Source organism: Pteropus alecto, unplaced genomic scaffold (assembly GCF_000325575.1).
Source record: "Pteropus alecto unplaced genomic scaffold, ASM32557v1 scaffold3, whole genome shotgun sequence".
In the NCBI taxonomy this organism is placed as follows: Eukaryota; Metazoa; Chordata; class Mammalia; order Chiroptera; family Pteropodidae; genus Pteropus; species Pteropus alecto.
In genome coordinates, this window is record NW_006442484.1 from 11,112,929 (window position 1) to 11,128,243 (window position 15,315).

Genomic DNA, 15,315 nt, shown 5'->3' on the forward strand with positions numbered 1-15,315 from the left:
ATCAGCTTTGACTAGAGGAGCATACCTGCACAAATACATCAGAAAAAAAAATATTGTAGACTGGTTGAGCTAGAAAATGGACAGAATGACAAAAACAAATGTCATGCAACCTGAATAATGTTGAACATTTGATCCCCTTCTCCAACTCTACCACCACCATGACCACAAACAACCTTTAATGGCAGCAATTGCTGAATCTGACCCACTGCAGATATCTCTTTTTAAACTTCAAGTAGGAAACACACACACACACACACACACACACACACACACATACACACACACACACACACACCTGCTTTTTTTCCCCTCCTCTTTGGCTTTTAAAGCTATTTTTAACCAATGCAGTTCATTTTTGTGCATTCCCATTACATTATTTTTAGCAGTAGTTAAACTGTCAAGAGAAGGAACAGCCAGTGTTTACTACACGGACAATGGAGAACAATTCCCTCAATGTTTATTATGCTCAAATATGAGGGAAAAGTCTCTAGAGGTTTTAGAATTTCTAAAATGAAGCAATTCACAAGTTATAACATATTTAGATATTTCCCGAACCCAAATTGGGTCACTTATAATTATCTGTAGGCCAGATTCCATAAGAAAGTTTTATTTAAAATTTTCAGAAAGTAACTTAAGAGTGAAAACACCATGCTTGAAACAAAAGAAGACAGATCTCAAAAGTTCAAAGAGTCTGTTGAGCTTCAATATTTCATAGCTTTATAAAATCTCTCGTCTTAGGGTTTTTCCTTAAGCTGCTACTGCATTTTGTTCATAGGCTAATGCATTACCTAAATATAGATAGCCGTTTTTAGTATAAATTCCAAAAGCCATAAATGTTTCATAATTGAGCACATAATTTGAAGTAAGAGAGCTTTTCCACTCATCTCTTTTTACTGTTGCAAATTGGAAAATATTCAAGCAATTACTCCGTTAATGGTTCAGTGTTTGCAACTATATATACTTTATGAACATCACAAGCATCTTTTCCTCCCCTGAGCAAAATCAGGGGGTGGGGTGGGGGTGGGGCACAAAAGAACTTAACTTCTACAATTAACCAAATCACCCAGAGCTTTGATTCAAAATTCCTTCATTAAGCTATTAATATAATACATTATTAAGTGGTGGATTGTCCAGTTTTTATGATGCTTTTCATTTCAATTCAATGGCTGCAGTTAGAATGAAAAAACAGCATCTGCAAGATCAGCAAGATGATGTAAAACCCTTACACTAGAAACATTTTTCTGCCTCCACAGTTTGTCTGAGGGCAGTCAATGCCAGAGCACCAATAAGAAAAGAGATTTTAAGTCTCAGAAAGTACCATTCATTTGTCCTTACTCAATTAATAAAAGAGCAAATAAATCATGTGATTCCTAGGACCTCAAACACTTAAACAAAAAGCCACTGGTCATTTTATGGTTTTCTAACCATACTCAAAGGTAGACAGCTGGTTTGTAATTCCATCTCACCTTAAGCTACAACACATATTTCCACTAGAGTTTACATATCATAATGTAGAGTGTCTTATATGTACTCTTTTGGCAACATTCGGTGATGGTATGCTTATATAATTGACATATATGGGAATCTGAAATGCAGAAAAAAAACAAAAATTCTAAAGCTCAGTATTTTAATTTTTGAACTTGAATACAGTTCAGAAAATTCTATGCTGAAAAAGATTCTGCTTTTGCCATTAGAGATGATGCAAATTACCTGAATTTGAGTTCTTCGCAATTTCAGTTAACTCTATGTATTTATTTATGTTGGGAATATTATTATGTATCATTTAATATATACTGAAGACCTTATTGTTTTTAAAAATAATTGCAGATAAATGGTGCAAAATGTTCAGTTTATGGTCTATTTGTCACTGAAAAACTCTAACAAAAGATAGGTAAGACCTATTGTTGGAAATTATATTATTTTTGTAATTACAGTCTATGAAATATTGCCAAAGGTCTGTGATATAAACCAAAAAGTAATGTAGTCATAAAAATCTAGTCTTCTCAAATTTTGAACCGCAATAAAAGATATGCAATTGTATGTAAATTAGAGTTTGCAGTTAACTAAAGATGATCTATCAGGTTATTAGATAGTTTCCATAAAAGAGTTTCACGGGAACCTATCACTTTTCCCCCAGATGCAAAGTATCTACACAGATAACAATCTAATACAGATAAGTGGAAAAATAGAGTAAATCCTTCCTGGAATCTAGTTTTTTATAAGTCTCCTTGTAAGTAAAAATATCATAAGTAAAATCAAAGAAAATGTTATAAACATTTCTTAAAACTAAAATACAACAGTACAATTCTGATCTTGTTCTTTTTCCTTTAATAATTTCAGAAAAGCCTCAACCTTAAAACAAGCACCTGAATTAAAGAGTGTTTCCAATCACCTCACTGGTTTTGAGTTATATAGCAGCATACATAAGAATATACATTTTTATACTCCCTCTACAGTCTTTTATACTCTCTCACTATAGTCACTTTAGTATAACCACCAGTTCAACACTCTCAAGGAGGAATACACTCTTCTTTGTAAAGGATAAAAAGTCCCAAATCTATATGACAATGAAACACTGTTATCAAATCGTATTCAATTTAACGTTATCTATTTCCAGCAGATCCGTCAAGAAAACTGACGTGAACTAGAAACTCTTCTAGAAACTCATTAAACTTTCTTCCTGAAATATACCACTAATATAGTCTCAGTCAAAAAAGCAAAAGTCATCAAAGTAAAAGAATTGTTAAGTGGAAACTACTCTCTCCAGGCTACACACACATGAAAACAGAAACAAATGCTTTACTCACATTTAACCTTTAATTCAAACTCAAACCAACTGGATATCTCCACTGTCTGTGCCCTGCGATACCAATGTCCATATGTTAAGTAGATTAATGAAGATATGTGTGCAAAGCAGAGGGAAGAGAGAAAACCTGGGTCCTACCTTGATTGTTTTTGAGGGCTGACACTTGATGTGATGGGACACGCTGGCAGTTTGGTTCATGTTTCAGGACCCTGGATAGCGCACGATTCCAGCTGGAGTTCCAGAATGAGCTAGATAGAGATCAGGTCTCCTCTACTGGACTTCAGCGGGGGCTGCTGCTGTTGCTGTTGTTACTGCTGTTGCTTCTGCTGCTGCTGCTTCTGCTGCTTTCTCACTCCGGAGGCTGAAATGCTGTCAGAATGGAGGGATTTGTAACTCACATAGCCATAAATAAAACATTCACTTGGTTCATTCTCAGAGCTCTTGGAGATATGTAATAGAACGCTAAAGATTGTTTCAATTCACTTGTACTGTACCTTTTCAGTACTGAGATGTGACAGCTTCACAGTACAGCCAATAATCTTGGCTCTCATTCTCCTTTCAAAGGAACGAATACCAGAAAACATACAGAGATCAATTGCAGCACCACAGTTTAAAGGGACACTGAACTCCTCTGATTCTAACCAGTTCATACTTTTTTTTTTTCAGTGCAAAAAATCTTTCTCTCTCTCTCTCTCTCTCTCTCTCTCTCTCTCTCTCTCACACACACACACACACACACACACACACACACACACACTCTCTCCTTCTCTTTCTTTCCCCTTCTCTCTCTCCCCGCTCCTTCTCTTTGTCTCTCTCCCTGTCTCTTGGATTTTTTTCACCATAATTAAGTGTTATTCAGATACTAAATTTTATTCCTTCTTGGGTAGTGCTTACAGTGAAAACACCAGTAAATGCTAAGAAAGGACCTGTTGCTTGGTTTAAGAGAGCAGATTTTTACATCTGTATGTTAAAGAACTGATATTCTCTATGAATATTTAGAAATTCTGCAGTTATAGCCAGCCAACAGACTAGCTTTTCTATAAGCTGGGAGAAAGCTTATAGTATATAAAAATGTTTTCAAACACAATAGTTATTGAATGTTGCACCAGAGCAAGAAAATGGTTTCTTTTTTTCTTTCCTTTTTACTTTTAACCATATCTTTTCCTCGGGCTATTTTTTTAAATTTCCTGAGAAAAACTAGTAGTTAGCTTCTAGTAGCTAACTTCTCAAATAGTTATCTATTGCCTCAAATTACATTGTCAGCAAAATAAACCATAAATATTCATAAATAAAGTTTCTGCAAAGTCACCAGTCCCCACTGTCACATCAGCACTAAGATAAACTTCCCTAGTGGAAATAAGGGATCCAGTAGGGTTGATTTAATGGAAGACATTATTTTTCAATATGTATTATAAAGTAGTTGATGTGGCCTAGGCTATGTATGTATGTCTCATGTATTTTGGAAGACCAATACTTTTCACCCATCAGAAATATATCCTGCTGGTGAAATGCCAAGTTTATAAGATTGAACTGCATAAAGCTTTCAGGAAGCTTTATGGGTGGGGCAAGAACACTATAGATAAACTCTGGGGGTGAGAAAAAATAAACTAATAGGTTTGGTGACATAATTAAATTTATATACTAATATTAAAAATATTTCTTGTTTTGAAAGATAAAAAGGATCTAAACATTCTGCACAGTAGTTGAAATCTTTGAGAATGGCTGAGTTTCAGAGGGTGATAGTTCAAACAGCACAATAGAGGTAAGGATTAGAAAGTAGTAAAATCAGGCAGTCTTAAGCCAGAAAGGTTAATAGCAGGAGTGTTGGAGGAACCAAGAAAATTATGGGCAAGGAAATAGAATAGAGCTAATAAGAAACAGGCAAAGGCTGTGTCCAAGAATCTGGGGTAACGGTATCAAGACATCACACAGAGCACAACCAGAGGACCAAGAAATCTTATGATTCAAAGGTTAAAATTTTAAATCACAAATGTGGCTGGCATGTGTCTATGTTATGTTTTTATTGGACAATGATGCTTTGAATAATCCATAAAGAAGAATTTATATTAGGAATTTTAAAACATTATATACACAAAAATAATGAAAAAATATGTCAACTTTGTGGGATGCAGCTAAATCAGTATTTATATGGAAGTGTATAGATTCAAATGTATATATTAGAAACATAGAAAAGCATAAAATTAATAATTAATAAGCTAATTGTTTATCATGAAAAGTTATAAAAATAATGAGAAACTCAAATAAAGTATAGGAAAAAAATAGGAAGAAGAAGGGAAGCAACCAATGTAGTAAAAACAATACAAAGTGTACAACCCAGTGAACAAGACCATGGAAATTTTGAAATTCAGTTATCAGTTTGATAATCTCTGAAGAAATTAAAATCCTTCACTAGTAAGTTTGGCTCAGCTCCTCTTTCTTAGTACTTGACACTAGGTATCTGAGGAACCTCCAAACTAAATTATCTGGGTAGTCCAGGTAGAATGGGGGTGGGGGACGCAGAGGTATCCTGAGGGGTGGAATGCAAGAATGCAGATGGAGTTGCTCATTCACATCAGAGAGCTATACATTATGAGAGTAACAATTAAAATTCCAAGGAATCTTAATTGGGCACAGTGAAAGTCAACATTTACATACCTACCAGAAAGAATGTATGGTTATCTAGAGTGTAACCACTGTAGTCACATGAGACTTCACTCTTTTTCCACAATTCTTCAAAATTGACTTCCATTCTCAATTGGATGACAGTCAAAATGAAACACACACACACACACACACACGCACATTATTATAATCTATAGGTAAATGACTAGAATCTACCTAAAATCCTTCCCTAATGTTTAATTTTATAAACAAAAAATCAATTGTCCAGAACAAAATGTATGACTAAAATCTCATTTTGGGTATTGTTTTTCCTTTCTGTTACATTATCACTTCACAAATAAACAAAATGAAAAACACTGTAATTTTAAAGCATTTATATTTCAAATGTGTCACTTTTTCTTAATTTTGTGAAATCTACTGAGTCTTAACATGTTCAATTGGAATTATAATCAAAGAAGATAGAGACAAAAAAAATCTTAGCCAAGCACTAGGAAATTATAAACATCGTTTAATAAAGATAAATTCATGTACAATTATTCTAATTGGGTTATTCTTTGTTCAATATGTTTAGTGTGAAAACAGCAGCAAAATTCCATCATGGTTTTTCATATGGTAGGAGTTTTTAAAATGTTCATATCTACTCAGGAGACACTATACAGTGAATCATAGTGAACAAGAAATTTTAGACAATTTAATCCAAAGGAGCAATATTAGATTTAATCAATACTAGTGATAATTGAATAAAAATATATTAGCTTCAGGTCCCACAATTTGCGGAAAATTAGTAGAGAGTCCCTCCTACCCTCCTCACAAAAAGATAAGAAAGATGGCTAATTTTAGAAAATATAACCTATCATGTTCCTCGAACAACCATTGTTAGATTTGAGAAATAGAAAGCTAGAATTGGCTTAATAACAATATTGCTTTAGAAGAAACATTGTCACATTATCAAATAGACTCTACTACCAATTGTTCTCTCTTTGTTTCAGGTCTTGTCTGCTCTAACCTTAACCAGCTGGTTACAATAATGACCTACCAACTGCAAGCTTAGGCAAGCCCAGGGCCTTAGTCAACAAGAATGATATTTACAAGAGTATCAAGTTGTTTTCTTGACATTTGGAGTCACTATAGAACATCCAAGTTCCCACATAACTATAAAGGAAACCATCTTCTCATTTCTCATATTAATACCCACTGTGTATATCCCCAACTTTTGCTTGATGTATCTACTGAATCATTTGAATTCTTTTCTAAAACTAGAATGCTGTTTCAAATTGTCAGCTTCATTGACTTGGAACTTAAGGCCCTCGCCTAATTCCTGCCTGTTGCCTCTTTCTCTATAAATGGCATCCACTTCTGATATCTGCTCAGCTTCAGATTGTTCTTCCCTGAATTCACCTAGGTTGATGTCACTGGCCTAATTCTGGTTTTCACTTTCTTTAAGAATTGATATTTCTTAGAAACCATGTACATCCGTCAAAATAGACAAGGTTATGCTGCAATAACATATAACCTTAAAATCTCAGTGGCTTAAAATAATGAAGTTTTATTTCCCATTATGCTATATGCAATACTAGGTTGCTGGGAAGTTTCTTCCCATCTAAGGAAACTCATAGTGATAGAGGATCCATATTGATGTGAGGTTCCACAATAACATGGCAGATAGAAGAAGACATGGCAAATCATGTTCTTACTTAAAGACTTCTGTTCATTAATGGCACGTATAACCTCTACTTACATTCCCTTGGCCAAAGCGAGTTTACAGTCATGCCCAAGTTTAGATAATAAGAAAATGACTTATGCTATATATCCTCAAAAGAGATTGGAATCAGAATATCAGTAAATAGCACCAATTACAACCACAACCTATTTCTGCTCTTTTTTTATACTTCAAAGCCATATTCTTATCTATGCCAGCCAGCCTTGAGACACCAGCATGCTCCTATTTGAGGCTCTACAGACTATAGCAATTTTATTTGGAAGAGATGGAAGATAGATATAAGACAGAACTTCCTTATCCTATGTGTCCGGTTATCAACAGGGCTTTCATAGTGTCTTTTTCTGGGGTTTTCAGGAGTAGAACACAGGCCTATATTAATCCTTGCTCACAGGAATATATGAGTTGAATGTGAGCTAAGTGTATGGATTTATTCCCTGTTGGTACATATTACTCTGCAAAGAGCAGGAACCTTGGTAAGTGGCAGAGAAGGCAAGTCAGACTACATTCTAAACCACTGCGCTATACCAATAAAAAACAGATGCTTTCATTCTTTTAAGCATTGTAACTCCACTAATATAACAAAAAGGTGAAACTCAGTTTTTATTCTTTAAATAGAAATAATTTCAAGGACTGCTTGAAAAAGCCCAGTAGTAGTACTATAAAGTCACAAGTAACAATAAAATGTAAGTTTATGGGGGAAAAATAACACAAATATCTAAAATCGCGTTTATTTTAGAGGGTAAATTACTATATGACTCACTGGCTGCAACTTACCTTTTTAGAATCATATCATATAATATTCCAAATAAACAAGTTGAAGGAATTATGAAGGTGGAAATTTATTTATTTATTTATTCTTTCATTCATTTATTTATTTATTTATCTATCTATCTATCTATTTATTTATTTATTTATATCTCCACCCCCTACAACCCCTTTCCTCTTTGGTAACCATCAGCTTGTTCTCTATATCTATAGTTGTTTCTGTTTTATTTTGTTTATTCATTTGTTTTCTTTTTATAGATTCCATATGTAAGTGAAATTATATGATATTTGACTTTCTCTGTTTGATTTATTTCACTTATCATAATACCCTCCAGGCCTTGCCATGTTGTCACAAATGGCGATATTTTATTTTTTTTTATTGCTAATACTTCATTGCATATATATACCATATCTTCTGCATTCATCTATCAATGGACACCTAGATTACTTTCATATCTTGACTATTGTAAATAATGCTGCAATGAACATAGGGGTGAATATATCTTTTCAAGTTAATGGGGATTTTTTAAAATTTATTTATTTATATTTATTTAATTTTTATATGGTGACATTGGTTAATGAAATCCAGTATGTTTCAGCTATACACTTTAACAGCAAGGCATGTATATATTTACACTGTGTGTTCACATCCCATTGTTAGATTTCTGTCACCACATATTTGACCCCCTTTATCCTGTCTACCTCACCACTCCTCCCTCACCCCCAACCCTCTGGTAACCACTAGTCTATAGTCCATGTACATGAATCTCTGTCCTGTTCATTTGTTGCTCTTAGGTTTATGTCCCACATATAAGTGATATTATGTGATTTTCAACTTTTTCTGTCTGCCTTATTTCACTTAGCATTATTATCTCAAGGTCCATCCATGTTGTCGCAAATGGCAGTATTTCATCTCTTCTTGTGGCTGAGTAATATTCCATTGTATATATGTACAACAGCTTCTTTAGCCAATCATCTATCATAGGACTTTTTGGATATGGGTTTTCAAGTCTTTGGACTAAAAACCCAGTAGAGAGATTGCTGGATCATATGGTAGATCAATTCTTAGTTTTTTGAGGAACTTCCATACTGTTTTCCATAGTGGCTGTACCAATTTGCAGTCCCACCAGCAGTGTATGAGGGTTCCTTTTTCTCTGAATCCTCTCCAACTCAAATTAGTGTTTTGAAAGTGGGACCTTAGATACCCATGGATATATGCCAATTTCATTTGAGAAGCAGTTGCTTTACATTTTTAATTTATCTTCCAATTTAAATAATGAAGTGTTTTATTATTCTCATTCATTCATGAAATATTGCTTACGGCCACATATGTGAGGGGGGATTAGAATTAATAAGTTAAGATATTATCTAGCCTACACCGGTCAAGTTCTCAAGCTGGCTCTTCATCCCCACATCCAATAAGAACAGACTCAACAGCTTTTAAAGAGTATGAATTGTTTCTCCTTACATTTTTTTTTTTATGGCATTTGATTTCCTGATTTTTTCACTCTTCACTCCTTTTTTCATGTCAGTCATTACTGCAAACTCCTCAGGGTGAACATTTGGCTAACTTAACCTTCTTTCATGATTTTGACTATAACTCCCTGATCACCTATTACTCCTGTTCCCAATCATTCCTATTCTGAGGGCTTGCCCAACATAATGCTCCTAACCTGAAGATTACTTGCTTCCAAGTACACTGAGTATAAATTATACTTTATGTAAATGAGCTTTAAGGTATATAACTATTGCAGATAGGTTGACTGACATTCCTGACAGGTTTTACTTCTCCCTCCTCTTCATCAACCAGAACCAAACATAAACATTTTAGAAATTATTTCTTGCCAAAGTGGAGTTCCACACCAAAAAAAAGACACCAACATTATCTGCTAATGTCGTTTAGTCTTATGCTTTCTTTTTTAATGGTGACATTTATATTTTATAGAATAATTCTCTTTGCAATACTGCCAGCTGAAAATGTGATCCAAATCCTAAATTTATAGAATGCCAAAATAGATAGCCAGAATTACCTCATGAGAGTTTTTTGGAGCTCTCCTCAGCCTTAGTTCTTCAGCTGAAATAACTTAGCAAACAGGAACCCCAAAAGTACCATAGAAATGTCTAGTCCTGTATACAGATGCTTCCACGAATACATAGAATCCATAGAAATAAATACTGGAGGTAACTCCTCTTGTAAGCATAAAAATTTCTGCTCTACAATCACTGACAAATGCCTTCAATAAATTCTCTCTACAGTTAGTGTCATAAATCATTGCGAAGACAGAAATGCATACATAAAATCCACTACACTATAGTTCCCCAGACTACTTCATCCAGTTCAGCTATTAGTGACAGTAGTCCCCTAAGCCATCCTACACTATTCTAAAGTTCCAGCATCTGACTACTAAGGAACTTTGATGATAACTCCCTGATTATCGTTCCTTCCTGTTCTGAGGGTTGGCTCACCATTTATGACCTGCAGCGAGTTTGCATTTAAAGCAGAAATTGGTAAGCCCAATAAAAAAATCATTACTATTATTCAGGGAGCTCTGGAAGGCATTCAGACCTGGATCCCACTGCATGCTCTGTACTTCTTGGTCAGAAGAGTGCAGAATCATTGATTTTCAGGACCTAGTGCTCTCTCTTTCACACAGTAAGCAGATATCCCCAATTCAAAACATCTTTCCTTTATTCTTGCCATAGCAGCATTCCAAAAGGATCTTAATATCAAAGTTTAATGGGTTACTTTTGAACTTCTGTAAAAAGATTTGGAAAGTGCTAATGTTATTCCCTCCCTTCCATTCCCAATCATTACATATTCTTCCATGGTTGTCTAAAACATCTCTTTCCTAAAATTTTCTTTCTGATTTCCCTCAAATTAAGCTGACCACTTCCACCTCACATTTTATCTTTGCCTCTTTTGTGGTAATAATCATATTGTGATTTTAATAACTTAGTTCTGTATTATTTTTATGTCTTATCCATAAATTCTTTCAGGGATAAGATTATGATTGGAAATTCTGCATACACTATGAAATACTTTAGTGCATGCTATGTACACAGAAGACCAATAATTGCATGTTATATTAATTATTAATTAATCAAATAAAACTTGTTCATTAAGTTTTGCTATAAATAGGTCACATTTAACTTTGCTCAGAGAACTTTTGGTAGAATGGTAGAAGAAACATCAGACTTCAATGGGTCAAAGGGTGACTATGAGGTGAGAAAATAGACATAGGGAATATAAATTACTCTTTAAAATGACACATGAGGGAGAGGGGAAAAAATGGCATAGATGATAGAGGATCTGTTCATCCCTCTGGCAACCAAATCAAAGATGTGATGGAAACAAGGAGCAGCAGCAAGGAAACATCACCTGGGATCTAGATGAACAAGCCACACAACTAGGGAGAAATCCATGAAAGCACTCTGCAATGGCAGAAAGTAGGATGGGAAGAAGACGCAGGGCTGCCTGGTCTCAAGTAGCTAAATGAGACAGAGACTGTGGCAGTGGCAGAAGTCTCTTAAAGGGGCCATGTCCATGAAAGGATTTTCACAGTGACAGACCCACTCGCTTTGAGCATCAGTGATGATTTGGCTGCACACAGGGGGCACCAGGGACTTACAGGGAGACATTGTTGGAGTGAGGACCGAAGTGAGACTCTCTGTACAGAAGTGCCAGTGGTATCCATTGTTCCTCCGTTGAGCCCTCTCCCCTCCCAGTGCACAGACACAGTGCTGCTATAGCCATGACGTCAACAAACTAGATAACAGAGGTCACTCTGCCCAGAGGATTCTTTGAAACCCCGCCTCCCCCAACTCGCAGCCCCACCCAAGCCACATCCAGATGTATCCTCAGTGAGTCAGGTGCTCCTTGCTGAGCAGTGCCTAGACTCACACTGGAGCCAGCTGGCCTCGGTTTCTGGTGTGGCCTTTTGAGGCAACTATAAGCACAGCATCTGTGGATTGCTTGCTGAATCATAATAGGTGGCCCTGGAGGGGTAGAGGCATAGGCTAAATTTGGCCTACAGCTTAACCTCTCTCAGTACTGTGCCACTGGACATCTACTTCATAAATCCACACTAATAAGACTGGGAGACTTAGGAGCTTTGCTTAATACATAGAAACAGACACAGAAAGGCATCCAACATGGGAAGACAAAGAAGCAGAAACCATATGAGAGAACAGAACCAAGATCCAGATATAATTGAGTCAAGTAATCTAACAGATGTAGAGTTCAAAACACTGGTTATAAAGATGCTCAATGAACTTTTGGGAAGTGTAGATAAATTCAGTGAGAACTTCAACAAAGAGATTAAAAAAACATAAAAATGGAAATGGAAATTATAAAAGGGAACCAGTCTGAAATGAAAAACACATTATCTGAGATGAGAAGTATATTAATAGAATAAATAAAGGAATAAACAAAGTGAATAAAGAAAAGGATCAAACACCCTATCCAGAGGTTGGGAAAGAGAAGGATACTCAATCAGAATGGCAAGAGATAAGATGCTAAGACTATAAAAATAATTTAAGGTGCATATGAGACACTATTAAGGGTCCAAATATCTGTCTGATTGGTGTACCTGAAGACAATCAATATGATGAACAGCTGTTGAAGAAATAATGATAGAAAACTTCCCTAACCTGGTGAAGGAAATAGACATAAAACCCCAGGAAACTCAGAGAATTTCAAAAACCAAGGATCCAAAGAGGCCCACACCAAGACACATCATAATTAAAATGCCAAAGGTTAAATACAAAGAAAAAATATTAAAAGCAGCAAGAGAAAAATAGATAGTTACCTATAAGGGAACACCCATAAAACTGGCAGCTGATTTCTCAAAAGAAACTATGCAGAACAGATGGCTTGGCAAAAAATATTCGATGTGATAAAGACCCAGGATCTACAACCAAGAATACTTTATCCAGCAAAGCTATCAGAGTTGAAGGACAGATAAAGAGCTTCCCAGCTCTTTATCACCACCAAGCCAGTATTACAGGAAATGTTGGAGGGACTTCTTTAAGACAGAGAAAAGTAAACGCTATATGATTTCGCTTATATGCAAAATCTAAGGAATAAAAAGAACAAACTAATCAAAAACAGACTCACAAATATAGTGGACAATTTGGTGATGGACAAAAGGGAAAGGAGTTTGGGGGGCTGGGAGAATGGGGTGAAGGGTTAAAGGAGTATAAATTAGTAGTTGATGAATGGTCATGGAGATGGAGAGCACGGCATAGGGATTGCAGTTAGCATTAAAATGTTGGCTAGGTGGAGAGTCAGAGACGGAGAGAGCAATTGGGGGAATCATTTAAGAACAATATAGATGTTTAACCAATATACTGTATACTTGAAACTAATTAAAATAAATAAATTTTTTAAAAAATGACCTGTGAAGTGGAGATATGTATACTTGGAAAAGATAATAGCACCATATAATAAAAGTTATTATTTTTATTAAATTATGAAGTCTAGAAGTCTATAGAAACTGCTAATTTTGTTTTCTAAAAATATTGCTAAAACTTTTTATCCTCTTCTCCCAACAAATATATCAGATATGAGTCAGCATGAGAACCAAACAGCAGATTGCTACTGAGTTTATTAGAAAATTTAAGCAAATTACTTATTGTCTGGAGTAACAGTAACAAAGTAGGGAGCAACACCAAGGAAACTGTGTTTTATTCTGAATTTAGCAAAAACAATACTTTTTTTATAGTTTTCCTGCTGTTATAATATAAAAGTTTCTTGCATTTAGAGGACAAGCCAATTCAATATTACTGTTAGTTCCTTTTGTGTTCCTAAGAGTTAAAAAAATATATCCTTAAAAGATGTTTTGCAATTAGAAATTTTTATTAAAGGACTGTTTGAACTCCAACAGCTTTCAGCAATTAAGGCGATAGTTAAAGCATTCGTTGGTTAATTGATAAAACATTTAGTTCACCTGTTATGCACTAAGCAATATGCTAGGCACTAGCAATACAAAAGTAAACAATAATAATCCTTCTCTTCATTGAATTCACATTCAAGTATGAAGGAGACAAGGTCAAATGGTGGTAGCAAATATGGATCAACCAGCTCTAAGGGTATGTGCTCAAAGGAGCCTTCAGAGAGCACATGGAGCATGAGCTGGTCATCAATGGTAAGACATGGGAGTTTAATAGGTAAAAAAGGGGAATGAAATGGGTAAAAGGTGGAAAAAAATAATTCATCGAATTTCAGAGGAAATCTGAGGAGGTAGGGTTAAGATTACTGGTGGCAAAATTGGTCTTTATGAGAAGGAATTTTCATTTCCAAAGAGACTAGGCAAAAAAGAGGTTTATATTAGGTCATTTAGATCTGTCTCTGTATAAAGGTGAAAGCTTGAAGTACATGATCAGATTCTATGCTACAAAAGAGTTAATATAATCTGCTGAGAATCAATGGAGCAGGGGATTGGGCTAGAGGAGAATAGTAATAGATTGAAACAGCCACTAAGAAAAATTGAGTATGAGTGGAACAAAGATAAACAAAAAGATGTGCCAGAGAAGTAAGGGTCTAGCTAAAAAGCCAACAGATAATGCTTAAAAATTATTTTAGAAGAATATAAATAAAGGCCAACATGGTAGAGGACCAATATACTGTATTTCATTTGTTAGTCACCAAAATTTCAAATTCTTGTGGCCTGAAATGTCTACACTATTCACTTAAATGCTTAAAGCATTTTGTTTCTCCTTTAAAATCTAAGAAAGGGCAAATGCAGAAAAAGATAGCAAATTAAATATATGCATCTAATTTTGCTTCCTCCAGAAAGCTCTCCAGATAAGTAAAGAATTTTTTTATTAAAGATATAAACTTATAAGGATGAAAGAATAAGAGACAATTCCATAGTGACACATTTTTGCAAGACTGAAAGATGAGTATTAAGTAAGTTAGCAGTCTACAGGTAGTGGAAGCGAAAACTGCTACCATCGAAAATTGAGAAACAATCATATCTGCACTGCAGAATCGTCTAAAGGTCCAAGAAGTGACAGCACCAGATACCTTTGGAACTGAGAGTGAAGAGGAGTTTATATGAAGAGCATAATGATAATTGGTTTAAAGTTGTTTGAGAAATAATTAGATCCCACTCTATGCCTCTAGATGACTGTCCATGCTCTACTCCAGCAGAGTTCTGGAGGTTTCTCAGCAGACTTCTGGAGGGTTCAAGTCTGGAGACTGTATAATAGAGGGTATTAGCTCAAGGGGTGCCAAACTCATTGAAAATGTGGATATACTTCTAAGAAAAGTTATAATAAGTAACTAAATGTATATGGAATGTTGATCAACCACCCCTTCCTCCTATCTTCATTTTCAGAAATCTGGGAGGCAGAACTATGTTTTCCAGACAAGAGACTGAAAGAATCTGCCCAAGGAAAA

General features: G+C 35.2%; 1 protein-coding gene across 3 annotated transcripts in view; it reads right to left on the reverse strand.

Annotated features, from left to right (window-relative positions):
- Positions 1–3,456, reverse strand: part of DPP10 (dipeptidyl peptidase like 10) — a 1,220,852-nt gene extending 1,217,396 nt beyond the window's left edge. For 2 of the 3 annotated variants that reach the window (XM_025039378.1, XM_025039373.1), the window contains exon 1: positions 2,945–3,420. Coding sequence is in view for 2 of the 3 variants with exons in the window: in XM_025039373.1 (XP_024895141.1) it covers positions 2,945–3,004 (60 nt within the window). In the remaining variant the exon portion in view is untranslated. Of the gene's footprint in view, positions 1–2,944 lie in introns of all 3 variants that reach the window. The other variant, XM_006921020.2, reaches the window with a different exon arrangement.
- Between the last annotated feature and the right edge of the window lie 11,859 nt (positions 3,457–15,315).